The 20,475-nt window shown below is 47.6% G+C and overlaps 1 protein-coding gene across 3 annotated transcripts in view; it reads right to left on the reverse strand.

Moving 5' to 3' along the window:
* Positions 1 to 8,435: 8,435 nt before the first annotated feature.
* The window catches only part of Tao (Serine/threonine-protein kinase Tao), a 38,799-nt gene continuing 26,759 nt past the window's right edge, over positions 8,436 to 20,475 (reverse strand). For 2 of the 3 annotated variants that reach the window (XM_089573545.1, XM_089573544.1), the window contains 7 exons: positions 18,712 to 18,924; positions 17,352 to 17,390; positions 16,285 to 16,464; positions 15,379 to 15,513; positions 13,689 to 14,465; positions 13,386 to 13,568; positions 8,436 to 8,739 (listed from right to left, as the gene is read on the reverse strand). In XM_089573545.1, the coding sequence (XP_089429671.1) occupies positions 8,494 to 8,739; positions 13,386 to 13,568; positions 13,689 to 14,465; positions 15,379 to 15,513; positions 16,285 to 16,464; positions 17,352 to 17,390; positions 18,712 to 18,924 (1,773 nt within the window). In that variant the 3' untranslated portion in view covers positions 8,436 to 8,493. The remainder of the gene's footprint in view (positions 8,740 to 13,385; positions 13,569 to 13,688; positions 14,466 to 15,378; positions 15,514 to 16,284; positions 16,465 to 17,351; positions 17,391 to 18,711; positions 18,925 to 20,475) is intronic. The other variant, XM_089573546.1, reaches the window with a different exon arrangement.

Consider the following 20,475-nt stretch of genomic DNA (forward strand, 5'->3'; position numbering starts at 1 on the left):
CGCATGTGATCGTTGCATTGCTTCTGAACGTTTTCCGCCTGTCTAGAGTCTTAGCGCCAACTGGAAGTTTTTCCTTTTAAGGATGAAATGTTCACAGCTCCATTACTTGAGGCTTCAAGGTGGAAAGTCTGCAAGGGGAAGCCAACGTAATCCAACAAATGCCATGGCAAGTAAAAGAAAATCGAAAGAAATGTGTATCTACCTCTTGTAAATCCCTTTTGCATGATGCTGCCCAATATGGCTGTCAGCCACACTTGCATCCCTTATTGTAGAAACTTCTTGGTGGGCTAAAGACTCTTGCCAAAAGTAACTACCATTAATCGGTAGTGCATTTACTTTCCCGCAGATATGAAAAGGATATACTAGCTTTCTCGTAGTTGCTTTGCATAGATTTTGATTTCTTTCGAAACGTGAAAATGAACAATTTCAGTGAAAATGTCAGGAAGACTTGTACATGTGAGATCATTTAGCGACAGGCTCTGTAATAATGGTGCAGCTTGCATTGAATGTGATGACCAAGGGTGTCACTTTTTAAGATGTCTGGTGGCTTCGAGTGGCTGGACTGGGTGAAGTTGATAAGTCTGAAGGTTGGTAGGTACAACACCAAAATGTCCTTGATAGGAGAGTATTGACATGACTGATGACCGTTTAAAAAACTACAGAGGAGATTTTTAATCTGGCACCATGAATAGCAGCAGCCTTAAAATAATCATCACTACGAGGGGGACATTGGTACCCGCTTACTGTGTGATTGTATTGCAAAACTGAAATGCACAGTGTATAAGTTTAGCATGGAGCAAAACTTAATCCCTGGGCGTCACCTTTACTCGGCGCAGGTAAAGTTGTCACTCCAATACAGCAGAACGTCGCCGATACGTTCCCGGTTCATGCAATTTCCCGGATCATGCGTTCAAAATTGCAGGCATTAAAAATATCCCATACAGCTGCACAGTCTTTATTCCGATTTCCCCAAAACTACGTTCAAAATTTCGACAAATTATAGTCTTAAAATACGCACAGCAATGAACTACACATATGCAAACATACAAGCGGGCCAAACCCGGGGGCACTCGACACGAGCTGTAATGCAATGGCCGCAATGACCTTCTCTGCGATGCCTAAGCTGCAAACAGGCGAAGCATCCAAAAAAACAACAGTGCGCTAACATATAGCAGCACACCGTTCCTGCAAGCGCGACATGGAGGAGAAATGCAGCAGCTTCTTCGCACTACCAGAGAGCAAGGAGGTGAAGCATCTGAAAATTACCAACACCCTACAATGCTTAGGTGCAAATCCTCATTAGTCGACGGCAATGTGACGTCGCAACCACAACTTCGTGCAGGTAATTCAAATATGTCACAACGATCGCAAAGTACAAGTGACGTCGCTACGCATTGCATTTCATCATTGGTCTACAGGGTCCTGACACGTTCCACTACTATTACTTAGTGCCTCTGAAGACAGAAAAGTGCTGAAAAGAAAAACGGTCAAGCTGGGACTCGAACCACTGCACTTTGGGTCATGAGCCAGGCACACTGTTTCTTCAGTGTGACAGTTTAGGGGCTTTATGTGACCATCTCATACCGCGTAGTTTAGCAATGCTTTCACATTACTCTTTGGCTACTTAAGCGTCCCCAGAACTTTTTGTTACTTTCGCCATTGCTGTCAATAGACCAGATGTGTTTCTGGCCACTGCACTAGAGCAGTACACCATCGCCGCAGCCGACAACTCGCGTGCTTGCTTTCATAATCAATTTCTTCTGCGCTAAGCAGAACGAAAAATGAGCATTAGAAAATGAGATATTTAGACCTTGCGTCAAGAAATGCTAATCAATATTTTTACGAAGCGAAAGTGTCGGGTAAACACTATTGTACCTCATTCAAGATACTTTCAAATATTAATCGCCGCCACGGTGGCTCAGTGGTTATGGTGCTCGGCTGCTGACCCGAAAGACGCGGGTTCGGTCTCGGCCACGACGGTCGAATTTCTTTGGAGGAGAAATTCTAGAGGCCCGTGTACTGTGCGATGTCAGTGCACGTTAAAGAACCCCAGGTGGTCGAAATTTCCGGAGCCCTCCACTACGGCGTCTCTCATAGCCTTAGTCGCTTTGGGACGTTAAACCCCACAAACCAAACCAAAATATTAATCGTCTGGATCTCACTTTTGCTGAGATAATGTACTTTTTTTTTAACGTACCAATGAGGTTCTACAGTATTCAGAGTAGTTCACTATACTGCTTAATTACTAAACTGATCATCATGATTTTTCCAGACAGTGTTTGATCAGTGTGATGGAAGCCCAAAATGCACTAAGCCACTTTAAGCAAGATGTACTTTAGAGTTGCTATTGTTACAGTTGGTTTTGCAAGCACTTCAATGTGCAAAAAGGTTCAGAAATGTCGTGGCCAATATTTCTCTTCAGTATCATTAGAAAAGGAAAAGTATTTGCACAATGCCATCTGGTTACTCACTCCCAGCTTATAAGCCATCCATTGCACAAAGATCTACTGTGGATTATACTAACCCTGAACCCAAGCTGCAATATTCCAACCTTGCAAGGACTTGCACTATGGCCATGAAATTCCAGTGAGAGCCTGAATTTTGCCTCCATCGAAATTCAACCGCCGAGCTTGAACCCGGCTGCAGCGGTCTAATTTTGATGAAGCCAAAATTAGAGGCCCACCCAGGTGGTCAAAATTTCCGGAGCCCTTCACTACGGCGTTCCTCGTAGCCTCAGTTGCTTTGGAACGTTAAACCCGCATAAACCCTGCATTCACAAATTCAGTGATGCCACCTGTAGAACACTATTTGGAGCACTTTGGAGTAGAGGAACATTGATTTAGAAGCAGCCTAGAGCTCTAAAATTTCCAGTCTGGAGCACTTTGCAGCAATAAGACTGATTTAGAAGCACTCTAGGGTATACAGCTTTGTTTCCAAATATTTTAGGTTAGCGAACAATACTAAAAATGTGTTATATAAAGGTGTGCTACACTCTTAAGCTTGTCAATGACACTGAGCTGCAGCTACAAGTTTTCAATTCCAAGTTTTCTGTTTTTAACTGATGAGGAGAAGACTTCGCACCGTGTTTACTTGGAGAGAGTACTATGAATGTGTTCATAAGCACAGTAGCTCAGATATAGTATGTGGCTCTCTACTTTTCTTCACATATCTCCTCCTCATTAAACGTTCTCCAGTATATCATTATTTCTTAGGCTAAACTAACTTTTTTGTAGCCACAACTAGCCAGGTTTCCACAGCTGAGAATTATATAAGGAGGAGGATGGAAAACATTTATTTAACCAATGGCAGCATGGTAGTTGATCCCCATCCTTTTTAGGCGGTATCCTTAGTCCAGGTCTTCGTTGCCTGTCACTATCCTGCGTGCCTGCTATCAGCCGTTGATGGTCTTGTGGGTCTGTGCTGACAGAGTAGTCTTCCAAGAGGAGAAAGTAAGGTGGAAGATGGGTGGCTGGTGGGTTGGGGCATTCCCATAGGGAGTGAGTGTGGGTGGAGGGCTGCTGGATATGGGGCAGCATCGAGGATATTGTGTGGGTAAGAATTCTGAAAGTGTGCGCATGAAGCTGGTGCCAGGTTATGGCGTTCACTCTGTTGAGAGATATGTTCTCAGATGTCAGTAGGGTTCAAGGATCTGTGTGTGTTAAATGTTCTGTGGGGGGTTGTGGTGCTGTGGTTATGTTGTTCTCTTGGTAGATCTTTTATGTCCTGTACTCTTCCCCCTGGTGCCCGGCAGGTCAAGTTTTGGGCAAGCGTGTGGAAGATGAGCATTTCACATTAAAAATTTAGCATAGCGGAGACACAGCGGCGAACTGCGAATTGTGGAGTTTTTAACATCCTGAAGTGGCACGTGGGCTATGAGGGGTGCCGTAGTGGAGGTCTCTGGATTAATTTAAGCCACCTGGGGTTCCTTTAATCCCGAAGTGGCAAGTGGGCTATGAGGGGTGCCGTAGTGGAGGTCTCTGCATTAATTTAAGCCACCTAGGGTTCCTTTAATCCCGAAGTGGCAAGTGGGCTACGAGGGGTGCCGTAGTGGTCTCTGTATTAATTTAAGCCACCTGGGGTTCCTTTAATCCCAAAGTGGCACGTGGGCTATGAGGGGTGCCGTAGTGGAGGTCTCTGGATTAATTTAAGCCACCTGGGGTTCCTTTAATCCCGAAGTGGCAAGTGGGCTATGAGGGGTGCCGTAGTGGTCTCTGTATTAATTTAAGCCACCTGGGGTTCCTTTAATCCCGAAGTGGCACGTGGGCTATGAGGGGTGCCGTAGTGGAGGTCTCTGGATTAATTTAAGCCACCTGGGGTTCCTTTAATCCCGAAGTGGCACGTGGGCTATGAGGGGTGCCATAGTGGAGGTCTCTGGATTAATTTAAGCCACCTGGGGTTCCTTTAATCCCGAAGTGGCAAGTGGGCTATGAGGGGTGCCGTAGTGGAGGTCTCTGGATTAATTTAAGCCACCTGGGGTTCCTTTAATCCCGAAGTGGCAAGTGGGCTATGAGGGGTGCCGTAGTGGAGGTCTCTGGATTAATTTAAGCCACCTGGGGTTCCTTTAATCCCGAAGTGGCAAGTGGGCTATGAGGGGTGCCGTAGTGGAGGTCTCTGGATTAATTTAAGCCACCTGGGGTTCCTTTAATGTGCATCAAAATCGCACAGCACATGGCAGATGTAGCATAGATGTACACTGGATGGCTGCTTATGCTAAAATCCTCTGCTCACTCAGCTAAACTTTACCGTAATCTTGCCCTCAACCAAGCCTGCACATGCTACGATCTCTCTCATCACAGCTGCAATGCGTCATCACAAAGTGCCAAGCACTAAAGGAAACAGTAACACACCCACACTTTCTTCCGAAATCATTTATTCGCTCGTTCACTGGCAAAGGTGCATGTGACCTTGTCTATACAACCCAGTTGATGTATTTTTTTTTATACAGCACTATTTACATCAAGAGGAAAACTGTTGGACAGGGGCCAAGTTGGTAGTAGCACACAATAATAGTAAAAAAAAAAAACATGGGGGGAAGGGGGGGGGGAGTCAACATAATGATGTGGGTAGCATGCCGCAATAGTTTTTCTGTATCTCGTGCTTCTATTATACCTACAAAAAAAATATAACGAAAGAAAGGAATGGGGAGCTTATAAAAATCTCCAAGCACTCGTGATCACTGAACGGAAGACTGATGTCTTGCAGGACACACATCCACCAGGCTTGTATAAAACGACAGCAACAAAGTGCGACGCGCAAGAACATCTTGAGCTGTACGTGAACAGTGCACCAACTTCCTCGTGGTCCGAGTTTTCGCCACTGTTTTACTCTACTGCGCTGAGAGTGTGACCATGGCCACTTCTGCGTCAAACAGGAATTACTGTTACAACTGCGCTGATACACCTAACAAGTGCACAGTTAAAGAAAAGGATCAATCGATGGTGTCGCACCAGGTTTTGAGCGAGTCTCTTAACAAAATCTGCAGTTTGCTCCTCTTTTAGCGCTTAAAAAAACAACAGAAATCTTCGTTTTGAACCATACTGAATAGTTTAAAATCCCATCAAACATGTATGGCACTCAAGCTCTGTTCACTGCTGCCCTGAATAGGTGGGAACAGAAACAGGAGCCGTGTCACTACATCGTACAATAGAGTTCAAAATCATGAGGTGCGAACTTAAAACACAGTTGCCACTAAACAGATCCCAAAATACAGGAAAAAAAAGGGCACCTAATGACTGACCCGCATCACCTCCAACAGATACAACTCCTCGAATCTTGGCTCAAACCAGGACGTCTTTGGGCAGAGCTCGGAAATGGAAAAAAAAAAAAAAGAGAGAATGCGCTTGCCCTTCACAAGCGAGCGGGATCTGGCACAGCCCGCTAAAACACGAGACACGTGCTTAATGTAAACCGTCACTGCTCTCCTTGGTGTCTGTGCACTAAGAGTGTGTTGGAGTTGAAAATCCAACATCTAGTACGGGCATTTGTACATTTTTTAGCAGTTTTGCTCAAAAGACCAGATCGCAGGTTCTAAGAAAGGCGCCTCAATCCAAAAGCAAAGCATGGCTACCACATATTTCCTCCTGGTTTCCACCATCCGATCAGCGCTGAATTGAGCAGAAGCTTGCCATGGTCACCGGGGCCTCAAGCATGCCAGAGACGTCTACTACACGACGATGCACTGCACCAAAACAGTGCGCTCTTTTTCCACACTGACGGCGGCGCCCCCACGATTTTGGCCAGAACCAGAGTGGCATCAAACCTCAACACCAGTTCTGCGCCTTGAAAGAAAAAAAATCTGAAAAAAAAAAGAGGATCTGCGCCGATCAAAGACTAACTCAACCAGCCACAGCATGGCACGGCACAACAAGGATTAAAAAAAAAAAGTGAGAAAAAGGACCCGCCTTGCCTTGCCAGACACGACCAGCAGCAGCACATTCTACATAAAAAAAAAAAGGAGTAAAAACATCACACTATAGCAGGGAACTACGTCAGGATTTAGAGAAGGGCAATGGTACGGTATAAAAAAAAAGGGGGGTAGGTCTTCTTTAGCACCATAAAAAGACATGCTCCTAGAGAACGAATGGGTTTCAGGAACAAAAATACTTTTTAAAAACGGGCAAGAAAAAAAGGGAAAGGGGGATAGGTGGGCTGGTAAAAAAAAAAAGGAACACACCAGAAAGAAGAAAACGACCTAATGCGCTCTCTCTCTCTCTCTCTCCCCACTCGCTCAAAACAGACCACCATTCAATGGCACTCCTAGTGGGATGATGCGGCCCTGCTCAGAGGACTTCACACTGCACCGATTTAAAAAAAAAAAAGAGGGGGGGAACAACCGAGGGTCAGGTCAACACACCACCAACCATGCCACGGCGGCGGCCAGGGATGCCAATCACTACAACAAGGAGGGTATGGGGGGAAGAGGGCAAAGGTACGAGGGAGAGGGTGATATCATCACTCTCCTATGTGGCCAGCCGACCAAACGGGTGGCCCAGGCAGTCTGCCAACACCAGCAGGACCCAGGGCCAATTCAGGTTGTACTTATACCTGGTTCCCACCCTTTGTGCCACTCATACCTGACACACCTGAGGACTGCAGTTTATACTTTGCCAGCACCGGCCATTCTGGTCCTTGTGGTCCATCCAGTGAGGACCACAAAGTTCACAGAGTTTCTCATGTGGCAAGGCAACCTCAATTTCACCGGCACAGAACACCACTTCTGGTGACGTGCTTTCAGTTCAGAGAAAGAAGCAACAATGAATCAAAAAGAGCGGGGGGAAAAAGCTGCACGCTTGAGTAGCATTAGAGCGAATGAAATACCGAACCTACGAGAGCCTGCAAAAATCCGAAGGCACAACAGAGGCCCAACAAATGCCCAATAGCATTTCAACAAAATTATTCCATGGAGAAACTTTTTATATTAACAAACTGTGACTTCACTTCAGTACTATTCTGTTCGATTACATTTACCGTAACTAAGGGCTGTGCTATTACTAGTAAAACACCCATAGCTGTACATTTCAAGCATCATTACTGTTGCGCAATTATGAGCAACAGTAAGCCTAACAACAAAACAGTCGACCCCCATCGCACGGCAGCGGCTTTGAAAGCAACAGCATTAAATTTCTAAAGCATTGATCCCTCAATGCATTTAAATACTGGCAATGTAGCAGGCATACCGAAATTAACATGCAGCTGTTTAACATTTAACTGCAAGAGTAAAAACAAATTAATCTAACAAAAACATAGCAATCATCCTGGCCATAAATGGCACACCATTGCCAAATCGCATTTTAAAGACGCAGTACGCAATGCACTTATTACTAGGAAGAATACAATCCCGCCTAGAGACCACCTCCCAACAAATACACGGGGGGGTTTCCGCAAAGTGGTATAATTTCTTCTTGCACAGCCCTCCTCCGCACACCTGCAGCCACTGATCTGAAGGTGCATCGCCCTCCAGAAGTCCCCAGGCCTGTCTACACAAGAACGAAGCAATAGCTAAGCCAAGCAGTCAGGCTGCCACTGCACACTCTCAAGTGTTTTTGTATCCTCACAGAGCGAGGCTACCTCTGGTTGAAGCTGCTTCTATACCTTGAGCACCGGCTTTTTTGCACTGCTTTAAATAAGTTGGCACTAAGAAAAGGTATTTTGAAGAATGCACGCAACTGTACAGGACAGAAATCTGTCCTAAAGTATAGACCAAGTGTGCGCCGAAAAACCCGGTTTCCTCAGTCAGCTGACGGAGCTTTGAGAAGAGACAAGCAAAATTTGTTCCGGAGGACTGATTGGTCCGCGTCCGCAAACACGGAAGATTCGTGGATCATTCCTCCGAGGACTGCAGTCACCACACTCCATCCCCTGTACCACACAGCCCTCTTCGGTATAGTTAAAAAGTAAAAAAACAAATCCCTCAACGGGGTCACCCTATGGCAGACTGCCGGGGCCACCCACTGCGGAGAGCAATGGGAGCAGGAGGGAGGGGGGGAGGAGGCCTCAGAGGGCCGTGTGGGTGAAGGAGCTGGCACTGTTGCTGTGGGCTAGGCTGAGGGTGCTGCCTGCCAGGCTGTCCGCGTCCGACGAGCCCAGGGACTCCCGCGAGGCATCCGCTATCTCCACTGGATTGAAGCCCATGTGGGCGCTCTCCTCATCAAAAGCCTCGATCTCGCGTGCCTGCCGCTCACACAGCAGCCGTTGCCGCTCAGCTCGCTCTTCCTGGAACTGCTGCTTCTCTAGCTCCATCTGCAAGCGAGGGGCAGAGGGCGCTGCTGTACACTGCTGCCGGCAACAGGGAAATGCATGCACGGACAACGCATCAACAGAGCAATCAATAGTCCAGCAGCAGCAGTGCACTAGGTAGTTGGTACAGTCGCGGGTAAAAAAGATTAGCACACATGACGGAACACCAGAGCGCCGGAATGACAACACGTGGCGCTGCGGGTGGCGAAGAGGCTGATAACGAGAGTGCCGGGCCATTCCCATTCTACAGTATAAGGGGGGTTCAGTGGACTGTCACGGACCAGCAAAATTACTGGCTAAAAGCAGCGCTACCATCTATTGTTCTCACGAGTTCCTTTTGACAAAACATCGCGGACATAAAAAAAACAGTAATAAAAAGAAGCCATCTTTGCTCATGATAACCCGAGCCAAAATAAATGCCGCATGCGCAGTCACGTAGGGTCGGCACTTCGACGCTCGGGCGGAGCACGCTTGATAAAGCTTACTTCCTGCCGTCCCCCCCCTAGGCTGCAAACATGGAAACGGCCCGATAGGCAGGTCTGCGAACCACAGCGCCGCGAGGTGAGATATCCCAATTCTGATCGCCAGTGATCTGTGCTAATGTTTTTTACTCACGACTGTACGTGCCTGGGCCAGTATACACACCGCATACACCATATAAACTAAAACCTCGCTGATACGCTTCCGGTTCAAATGTTCAAAATCGTGAGCATTAAAAATGCCCCAATGAGTTACCTCATTATTCTCTGGTTTGTACGTTTCTGGGTAACACGATTTCCCGGGTACTAACTTCTAATATTTTGACAAGTCCTGGTTGCATAATACGTTTACCAACCAACAGCACATGTTCAAAGCACACAAGTGAGTCAAACATGGGGGCACGCGACTTGCAGAGCTGGAATACAGTGCAGGCACCCATCGTGGTGGCTTCTCTGCAGTCCCTAGGTGCAAAAGGGCGAAGCTCCAGAAAAAAAAAAAGAAGAAAAAAATAAAATGGAGCGCTAACATACGAGCCAGCCAATTTTGCACAGATGCGAGATGAAGAAGAGAAAAGCAGCAGCTCACACTCATGGCACACTTCAAAAAAAAAAAAGCAGCAGCTACTACAGTAAAACCTCGTTAATTCGAACTCGGTTTATTCGAAATCCCGCGTAATTCGAAGGTTTTCTGCGGTCCCAACAGTTTCCATGCAAAATTTGCCGGATAATTTGAACAGCCAGCGCGCCCCTCTCCGGATAATACGTAGGTTTAAATCATGCCCTCCGTGACTCGCAAAGAGAAAAATGCGTTGCCAGTCTCTGAGGCCAGTATAGTTGAGTTGCTTGAGTGGCAGCCAGGCGGCACTGTAAATCAATTTTCGGTTTCCGGTGGTTTGTTGTGCCTCAGCAATCTGCACAGTCGACTACCAGTCTTGGAGGCTAGCTTTAGTTGACAAAGCAACAACCAGGTGCCGCTAGGTCACAATTTTTCTGGCTCCGTTTCCGTTGTTTGTCTAGCTCGTGGCAGGCGCTGCTCGTAGTGTTTTGATTGTTCGGTGCCGCGATGAAACGTGTTCTGTGTTCAGGCGCGTTAATAATGAGACGTAGCGCGCGCTTGCACGGCACGGCTATGACCGCGGACGTGTCCGGAGGCTTCGGCGCACTCTGACCGCACCGTGGAGCACGTCTTATTTCACGCCGAGCGCGCCGAAGCCGCCCACCCAGAATCCACTGCGCACGCCTCCCGCGCCATTCCTCCCCTCTACTCCCTTCGCCAGTCGCCTCCTCTCCCAGGCGGCGTGTCGAACGAAGAACGTTCTGCGCTCGCGTCGGAGCTCCGCTCCAAGCAGTGCCCCCAATCAAAGGGTGGCAGAAAAGCGAGCGTACCCCCCCCCCCCCCCCCCCCCCCTCCCGTAGCCACAAGTAGCAGTCGTGTCGGAGCGCCTGGCGTAGCGTCACCGATCTGACGTATCCGACCACAACCGGCTCTCGCCTGCGCGCCGAGAATGTCGGAGTATGTACGCACCTCTAACTACCGCGCCAAGCAGTCATGCATCGATGACTACTTCAAGTGACCGTTTTTCAGGCAAAATAAAGGTGCAGTGTTGATGCAGCCATGTTTCGTACATTTATTTCTCATTTTTCGTCGATTTTTGATAATTCGAAAACCCGGTTAATTCGATGATTTTTCGCGGTCCGACGGACTTCGAATTAACGAGGTTCTACTGTACATGGTGCCTAAGAAAAATGGTGCGAAGCATGTCACAAGTACAACGATGGGAAATAGAGTGGGCCGGGTCTCGGGGCGCTTCATGAAAAGCAAGCACGCTGTGACAGTCTCTACAGCGGCTTCTTTAAACAGATAGGTGCAAAGGGGTCATGCATCCGAAAATGACTAACAAATTTCAACTGTAGTTTCGCCATTGAAGTAAACAGACCAGGCATGTTACAAAGTTCTTCCCACGCTCAAGACAACACAAGTGCGGACTGAATTCCGCGAGCACTAGAAAAGGAGCTGTTCAAATCTCGTGCAAGAAATGCTAATCACCATTTTTATGAAATAAAACTGTCTATAAATGCCTTTGTACCACATTCGACAGTTACATTTTGCAAAATTCAATGGTTTGGACCATATTTTCCTGGATAATTTTTTCCAGCATAATATTTTTCGCAATTATGGTGGTTAGACATAACTGAACATATTTATACGATTATGCGCAGCAATAACAATATAAATAGCATAGGTAGGTCTGCAAGGCATCTGACTACAACTGTTTTTCAATCGGAACCAAAAAATATTGAGGGAAATTGCCTTAACAACCTGGAAGAAATCACCTACTGCATATACTTGCCTAATGAACCCACCCCCCTACTCTTGTCGCTGAGAGTTTACTTTCTTTTTAAACACCAAGCTTTTCCACAGCGTTCCTGTTTTCACACTGTTCGCAGTGCAGACCTTGGCAGGGTGCCAAGATGTTGCGCTCCCTTAACATCCCTGTGTGGGTGTTTATCTTTTGACAGGAGTTATTGTGGGGGTGGGGGGAGCTTGGCAAATTTGGCAGAGAGCCAAGACAATATGCGCCCTTGGCAGCAGCGCCAGCGGCGGTGGCTTCCTTGGTACACTGCTGCGCACCCTGCTTTGCCACTGAATGATTGAAAAGCTGGCGAGTGCTTCAGCATCAGAAAGAAGCGTAGCAGTTTAAACCAGAACGCTACAAAACATCCTCCACACTAAAATGCTATGAAGGAAGCAAGACCTTCAGAACCCAACTGGGCGAGCTCGAGATCAGGAGTGAAAATGCCTAACCCCTCACCACAGCCAAGGCTTAAACATTCGCATTACACACCCGTAATCGTCTTGCAAGATTTTAACCTCACATACAAAACGTGCATTTGACTTCTGGTGTTCAGCATGCCCGCTTTATCTCGCCGCAATTGGCCGCCACCACCAGCTATCACAATACTGTCGGATCATGCCATGATACAACAAACACCTTTCAAAGTGAACGATGCTAAAAACCAGCGACATGAACTAGTCTGACCGCATGTTTTTGTTGATGACGGATGGATGGACAGACGAACATATATGAAATTCTGGCTCTCCCAAAAAAAGAAGCTTTTTCTCGTGCGTAATGAACCCTCCTCCAAACTTTACTGGAAAAAAAAGTGGGTCTATTAGACGGGTATGTACGGAATTAGGTTTCAGTCATTTTCCCACAATATGCGAACTAACTGAGATGTACTGAAACTAATTATATTCTTGAAAACAGGAGGAAGGAACTCAAATACATTCCCAATTTCATTATGATATCTCTACAGTAGAGTCTTGATATACGAATCTCACAGGGACAAAATATACTCATACTGTCCAGAACGAACAAAATTCATACGCAGTATTTACGCAGAGTCGGCGATGTGCGGGCGGCAAGTACTTGGTGCTTGTGGGTGTGGTCGTGGCTTGCACGTCCTTGTCATCCGAAGAGGGGCAACGGGTTGTTCGTAACATCTGAATTTCTGCCATTTGCACATGATACACTCTGGCCATGGCATTTTATGAATTTGTACCAACGCAGATAGTATCATCGAGATTCTACAGTAATAACAAAAATTTTCATTTTAAGACTGAAGTATACAGCTGCAGCCTCACGCCCACCAAACTTCTTCCACTTAAAACACTTTGCCCTGCTGGCACACACACGCACCCACGCCCAGTGATTAATTAACTGGTGTGATTACCCATGGTATCAGTTCCGCTTTAACTGCTTTTCTTTTTTTTTTCTTTTTTTTTGTGGTGGGTGGGGGGTGCAGCAGCTGGGATACACTATTTGGTGTCCTCAGCTGTGTGTAAGATGCTCGATTTTTACTGCAGTGGCGAGCTCATGGTGCCTCTGTTAATTGCTGTAACCAAGTGGTGCAGCCGTGGTTGTTCGTTTTATCCGGCACGCAGTGCCGTTACCCCAAGACACATACTTTGACGGTAGCACTGCCTTCATTCGTAACAAGAAAATGTTCATTACCACTGCGGCCCTTGTAAGAGGGCTCAACTGCATCGCACTCAAGTCCTCAAACAGCCACAGAGATGAAGTGCAGCACTGCAAGGACTTCATCCCACCAACGGATGTCCTCGTGAGGTGCAGACACAACTACTGAGTGGCTCATCAGGCTCCTCACCTTCTGCTCGAGCAAGGCCCTGCGCACCGACACGCGCTCCTGGAGCTCGTGGCGCTCCCGGTTGCGTTGGGCCTCAGCTTGCATGCGGATCTTGGACTGGAAGGCCATGAGAAGCTCCAACTCCTGCTGCAACTGCTCCTTCAGCTGGCGCACCTCCGTGTCCTGAGATTCGTCCAGCCGGATCTGCAAGGCACCGGGAGAAGGGAGTGCTCACTCGCCTGCGTCGTGACATCTGTGCACGACAGTGGTGGTACGCCAAACTGAAACTCCTCAAAGGAGAAGCGGCAGTCGAGCAACACTGACCGACTGCTTCTGAAGCATCTCGGCGATGCTCTGCTCGTACTGCTCGCCCAGGATGGCCAGCTTGCGGATCTGCTCCTCCTTGAGCTTCTTGATGACCGCCTTCTGCTCGTCGCGCGGGGTCGACGCCAGCACCTGGCTCTTCCACGCCTTGTACTGGCGCGTCTGGATCTTGCACGTCTCGCGGAACTGCTTGCGGATCTGCAGCTCCTTGTGCTTGAGGCTCTTGGGCTGCTGCTTGACGGCCTGCGCGTGCCGCTTGTGCAGCTCGCGCTCCCGCCGCCCGCAGTACTCGTGCTGGTTGGCCAGCTCCGTCTGGTGCTGCTTGCGCACCTGCTCCTCGCGCAGCTGGTGGACGCCCCGCTGCTGCCGGTACTCCAGCTCCTGGGTGGTCTCGTGGTGGCGCAGCAGCATCGAGTGGGCCTCCTCCAGCTGGCTCTGGCGCTTGGCCAGCTCCTCGCGCAGCAGCTCCTGCTCGAGGCGGTGGTACTGCAGCAGCCGCCGGCGCCGGTACTTGCGCACCTCCAGCCGCAGGTAGTCGGCCTGGTGCCTCTGCAGCCGCTGCAGGCTCTCCGCCTGGCGCTGCTGCAGCTGGGCCTTGTGGCCCCGCAGGGCCGAGTCGCTGTCCCCCTCCCCGCTGCTGCTCAGCTCCTTCTTGAGCTTCTCCTTGTGGTACTTGTACTCCACCTTCTGCTGCTGCTGGAAGCGCTTGGTCTCCTCCTCCTGCTGCTGCAGGATGGTGCGCGTCAGCCGCTTCTCCCCGGCCAGGTTGTGCTTCAGCTGCACCACGCGCCACGAGGAGGAGGAAAAGAAAAAAAACAATTAAGAAACAAACAAGACTTGCAAGGTATACTTTCAGCCACGTTACCAAAGCCACAAGTAACGTGACTGACCCACAGTGTATTGACCCACAGTCAAAGAATCAGTGACCCACAGAATCAGTGGCCTGTGGGTCACTGATTCTGTGGGTTACTCATTCTTTGACTGTGGGTCAATACACTGTGGGTCAGTCACGTTACTTGTGGCTTTGGTAATGCGCGCATGCCTCAAGATATGCTGCAGCATGTGATTTTTAATACACCAATTGAAATTTACTGCGCATTTAATCAACATGTGTCTGTCGTTCACTCATCTGTAAAGGGTGTGGAAACTTTGTCAAGCATTAATCGCTTTTATTCCCACCCCTCCCTCAACATACGGGAGGGGTGGGAATATTATATCTGAAAGACATCAAACAGGAGGGTGGCAGTAGTAACTTAAACAGACTTTAAAAGCATGCCAAAGTGAAAACCGAGAAGACGAATGCTCGTGCTGTTTATCTGAAATTCATTCAAATTAGCCACAATTTCATTACACAGCTGCTTTCTGCCGGCCCTTGAGAAAGATGATGAACAGCAAAGTAAAGTAGTAAAAGATGTAGCAATCAAATTGCCTCTGGGGTGCCATTGTAAAAACAACAAAGAGAAGGACTTTTCATCAATCATGCACACTGATCTCCCCCAGAAAGCAACAGTGTGAAAACTCAAGGGGAAGTTTGCGTACACATTTTGCATATAAAAGTAGCCAACACAGTACAGTGCTGTAAAACGTTTCATGAAAAAACATTTGCCTTAAATCTCGGCTAATGTTGTGCCAGAAAAGACATGAACACAGTGAGATTACACAATACTTCCGAAATTCTGCAAATTCTAACCTTTTTCTCCAGGTCCTGTTGATGCTTCATTTGTAATTTTTCTAGTTCTTTACTAAACTGTTGTAACAATGTTTCATACTCCTTGTCTAGCTTCTGCTTGTGATCATCCATTTCTTGTATACACTTGGCTTCCATCTGAAATCAACATAATACATGTTTTTGGAGAACTGCAACAGCGAGAAACACCTTTAAAGCAAAGAGACCTGTTTGCTCAAGCACTCGCCTCTTCCACACAACCTTTAGAGTCACATTCACAAGTTTAGTGAATGCCGTCAAATGAAATTAAAATGAGAAGCAGGTTTCCCTGCTGGTGTTGCGCTTTAGTGGAAAACGTTTAAAACCAACTATTCAACGTTGTGCCTCCTCAACAACAGCTTCTTTGAACAGTTCTAAAACTGACTGAAGCTTTGATGTTAATACCTTTTATGTTCGCTTCATTACATGTTTAAACCTCCTAATAAGCTGTAGAGATGTACAAGGTCCGCTGCCTCGACTCCTTAAATAGAAGGACAGAACAGCACATTCACAAGTGCACCCTCGAGGGACACGAACAAGATACACTGTAGAGCCTATCGACTGGCCAAGACAGCAAGGTTACAGCACATGTTGTGCCTGATAAGGTACCCTTGTATTTTCCACCGCAACGACAAGAGAGTAAATCCTCATCGGAAGCGAGAAACACAGACAGTAGCTTTAGCAAAAGATGTTAATTCATATTTGGACCATCTCAACATATTCAACTCACAACTAATCTTTGTTACTTAGCTTCGCAGCCAAAACAATATGCATACCTCTCCCTCTACCGACGAATGTGACTGTGTTTCATACCCACGCTGTCACACAAGGTGCAGAGAGCAGACACAAAAACCACCGGCTGCAGTTAGTGTTCGTGAGGAGGGCACTCACCTGTTCCAGTGCCTTCTGGTGCTGGCGGCGCATGCGTTTGTAGCCCGACATTTGTTCATGCATCTGGTTCTCCTGTTCATGCTCCTTCCACTGGCGTGTCACTATGGACGTTGTCCGTATGGTGGCAAAGTTGTTGGTGGCTCCTGCTTCCGTGCTATTCAAGCTGGCCGACGATGAATTCTGCAAGGGCAACAGACACGCATCCATCAGAAAACGTAGAACAATGCCCTCCACAAGCGCAAGGACAGGCCTCAAGAGCTCTGCACAGAACAACCGACCAACAACTAGAACAAATGGTCGAACATTTTGAATCAAAGGTATGAGCCTTCATCGCCGAAAAATTTATGCAGCTCTTCAAATAAATTTTACCACAGGAACCATCAATCAAGTGGTCATTCAGCACGCCACCGCTAAGCAAAGTAACAAGACGAGCGAGAGCAGGTGCGTGTACACAATGCACACGCTGGATGCTATGTCGTCTTTGCTGTTCTGCTGGTGCAACACAGTCACTGCTGCTCATCTACTAGCAAAACATCATCATCATCACCAGCCTGACTACGCCCACTGCAGGGCAAAGGCCTCTCCCATGTCTCTCCAATTAACCCTGTCCTTCGCCAGTTGCGGCCACCATATCTCCGCAAACTTCTGAATCTCATCCGCCCACCTAAATTTCTGCCGCCCCCTGCTACGCTTGCCTTCCCTTGGAATCCACTCCGTTACCCTTGAGGACTCACAACACATATGCAAATACATACGCATACTTTTGCCCACAGTGCCACTCCACTCCATAATAAGGCACTGAATGACCATTAGGTCGAAGTTTACATGGCCCTAGTGAAAAGCTAGAAAGCCCTACATCAAGCAGCTGCATGGAAAAGAATATTTGTTGAAGAAAAATTTAACAGTTGACTCCTGCAATCAGCAATGGAGCCACCTGCCATACAACAACGCAACGAAATGACTTGGAAAGCAATTGAGACAACAACAAAAAAGAGACAATAAATGAAGCGAGACAAATGCAATAGCCACATCAATTAAAACTAAGCATGTTATTCAAAACTACTTACACTATGTACAGTCAGGCCGGAAAGAAACGCGGACAGCGCCTGTGAACAAAACAAAATATTTTTAACTCGGCACTTTCAGCTGCAGTATACGACTAGCCTGGCTCAACTTTCTGAATAAAGGTCTGCCGAAGTACATATTCATAAAGCGGTTGAAAAGGAACATCTCGCCGCAGAGTGCAAAAGTAGGGGGCAAGCGTGTTCGCATTTCATTCCAGCCCCGACTGTACACTGCTTGCATTAAGCGTACCAAACAAATACCGTATTTTCCGGTGTACAAGATGCACCCTTGTATAAGACGCACCCGCCATATATGCTGGCTGTCATTGAAAAAATTGGTATATAAGACGCACCCGTGTATAAGACGCACACCAATTTACCCAGTTAGGCTAGTGAGGCTTAATTAAACATGCTTATGCGACCATCGCAAAATGCACCGTACGTGTGAAAAGTTCTTAAGCAATGCTATGTGATCGAAAAGGGCGACAGTCATGCCATACGCGCCCACGTTTTAGCACAAAAGAAAAAAAAGCGGAAGAACTCTATGTCCATAACAATTTATTTTTACATAAAACCTTCAAAGTCTTCATCTTTGGATGCGCTATCGAAAAGGCAACGCGGCTGAAGCATTCTCTTCGCACTACGTACTTGCAAAGGGTGGCTAAAAAAAAAACATCGCTTCTTTTGGCTTGTCTTGACAATGGCGAGAAGCGCGACTGTCGCCATCTTTTGGCATTTCACATCACCTTTGCTTGGGGCCTCCGAAACGGCCGCATGTTTAAGATCCCGGAAGTGGTCAACCCCACCGTTTCATGATAAAGTTCACCTAAAAAAGTTGTGCACGGCGGTCCCCGTATTGAAGTATTAACCATGTTACAACCGCGTTATTGGTAGTAATATTTTTTCGCTGAAAAAAGCTTGAACATGAACCTGAGTAATTTCTGAACTCGCAAAAAAAAAAAAAAACGGAAAATTCACATATAAGACGCACCCTTGTATAAGACGCACCAGCAAAATTTTGAAAAAAAAAATGCGTCTTATACACCGGGAAATACGGTAGAAACAAAACATACTGTGCCTGTACTGAACACTTGCTCCAGTCAGTGCACGCCGATATTTGGCTGCAGGACAAAGTTTTTACACGGTACTTGTGCCCAAAACGCAGACAAAAGAAGTGTCTTGCAGTCACGTTTGTTCCACAAGCTCACACCCAGTTAGGACACCCGAGTACAGCAACATCGAAACTAACGCATGAAAGAATCTCTAACGTGACAGTCCCCCAACAACTAGAACAGTCTCAAAGCTACAGGGCTACGGTTCAGCAGCACGCAAGGCGCAGCGAAGAAGGGGGGTGGAGACGTACGCTGTCCCGTGGATGCCGGAAGGAGGACGGCGGGTAGGAGTCCATCTCGGAGGCTGGGGGCAGGCTGCTGGTGCTGCTGCTGTGGCTGCCCGCGCTCACGTTGCTGCTGCTCTGCTGGCTCTGGTTGGAGCGCAGGCTGCTGCTCTTGCTGCCCTCGCCCCCACCATTGCCCGCACTGCCGTCCCCATTGCCCCCGCTGCCCTGATCGTCCTCCTGCGGCCACACAGGGGCAAAGAAAACACTGTACCACTAACAGTCCTCAGTGCCGTTATATTATGGAACGTGCAGTAGACTGCCTTTAATGGAAAATTCCAACAGGCGATCCAGAGTGCTTTCCTAGTCTGCGAAGGAGCAAGATGTCTAGGTAGTCTAGAGACCAAACTGTTGTAGTCCAATCAGAGCTGAGGATCTGAATCTAAATCGCCCACTGAAACAGTCCTTCGGTTTCGGGATGCAAGAAAACTTGCTCCAGGTCGCCAACTGGAATTTTTGGTCAACACTGTTCCCACTTCGACTTATAGATCAATTCGCTCTCGCCCTACCATAAGCTTGCCGTCCCGGTTAGCTCAATTGGTAGAGCGACTGCTCCGGTGTAGCGGTGGTCCCGGGTTCGAACCCCGGACCAGGACGAATTTTTCTTTAACTACGAAGTTTCTGTGAAAGCTGTATAGCTTTCCTTTGTGGCCGTATGGCTGCGCTCGGGTGGACGTCAATGAGTAATTACTCCCTTATTACAACTGGAATTACCATTAACAAGCTTGAAGGGACCATGAAAACTTGATCGCCCTTATCAGAATCTCTTTTCTCAAAAATGCCCCCAAAAGGATTTATGTATGTAACGCGGGAGACTTATGTAACACGGGAGATAGTTAAAGCCTATCATATCGCAGAAACGGGGCCTACATGTGTTAGTGACCCTTCGGTTGCCTTGTTAAGTGGGGAGATAAGTTTTTTCAAAGAGCGATTGAAAACCGTGAGTTAATCTTTCTCTGCACATCGGTCGGCATGTGGCGTGCAATTACACTGGGTTTGTTTTGTTTTTTGTTGCATATTTAGAAGTTTTTGAATAAAAATTCTTGTAGTAGCGAGTAAGCGCTGTGTCCCCTGTGTCGTTGGTTATTAGCGCCTGGATTTTTCATAATGTATGAGCATACTAGGTGTGTCTACCTGTTACATGAAAAGAATGAATTGCCCTGCAGCGATAAGATAATGAGAAAAAGGGCATTACAGTAAAAGCTCGTTAATTCGAACTTCACGGGACCGGGAAAAAAGTTCGAATTATCCGGATGTTCGAATTATCGAATGGCCGCGAAAAAACCGACAAGAACCATTTGCATTACGGTATATGTAGGGTATTTACTCGCGTAACGAACCCACTCACATAATGACCCCCCCCCCCCCCCTTTTTGCCTAAGAATCTGAAAAAAAAAAAGCGTCAGTCGTTAACGCTTCCTTCCGTTTGGCACCGTCACGGCCCACAACGCATTTCTTGGCCGCGCGCCAAGATGCTGCGCAGCGATAAAATCATCGCTTGGCAGCATCTTGGCGCGCCGCCAAGAAATGCGTTGTGGGCTTATCACTGCGCAGCATCTTGGCGCGCGGCCAAGAAATGCGTTGTGGGCGGGCCGTGAGGGTGCCAAACGGAGGGAAGCGTTAACGACTGACGCTTTTTTTTTTTTTTTTCAGATTCTTAGGCGGAGGGGGGGGGGGGGGGGGGTTAGCTCCAGCAAGGGGGAAGCGAACTTTGGCAGAGTGCCAGCGCTT

The sequence above is a fragment of the Amblyomma mixtum genome, chromosome 2, assembly GCF_055824585.1.
Source record: "Amblyomma mixtum isolate Tamu chromosome 2, ASM5582458v1, whole genome shotgun sequence".
Classification (NCBI taxonomy): domain Eukaryota; kingdom Metazoa; phylum Arthropoda; class Arachnida; order Ixodida; family Ixodidae; genus Amblyomma; species Amblyomma mixtum.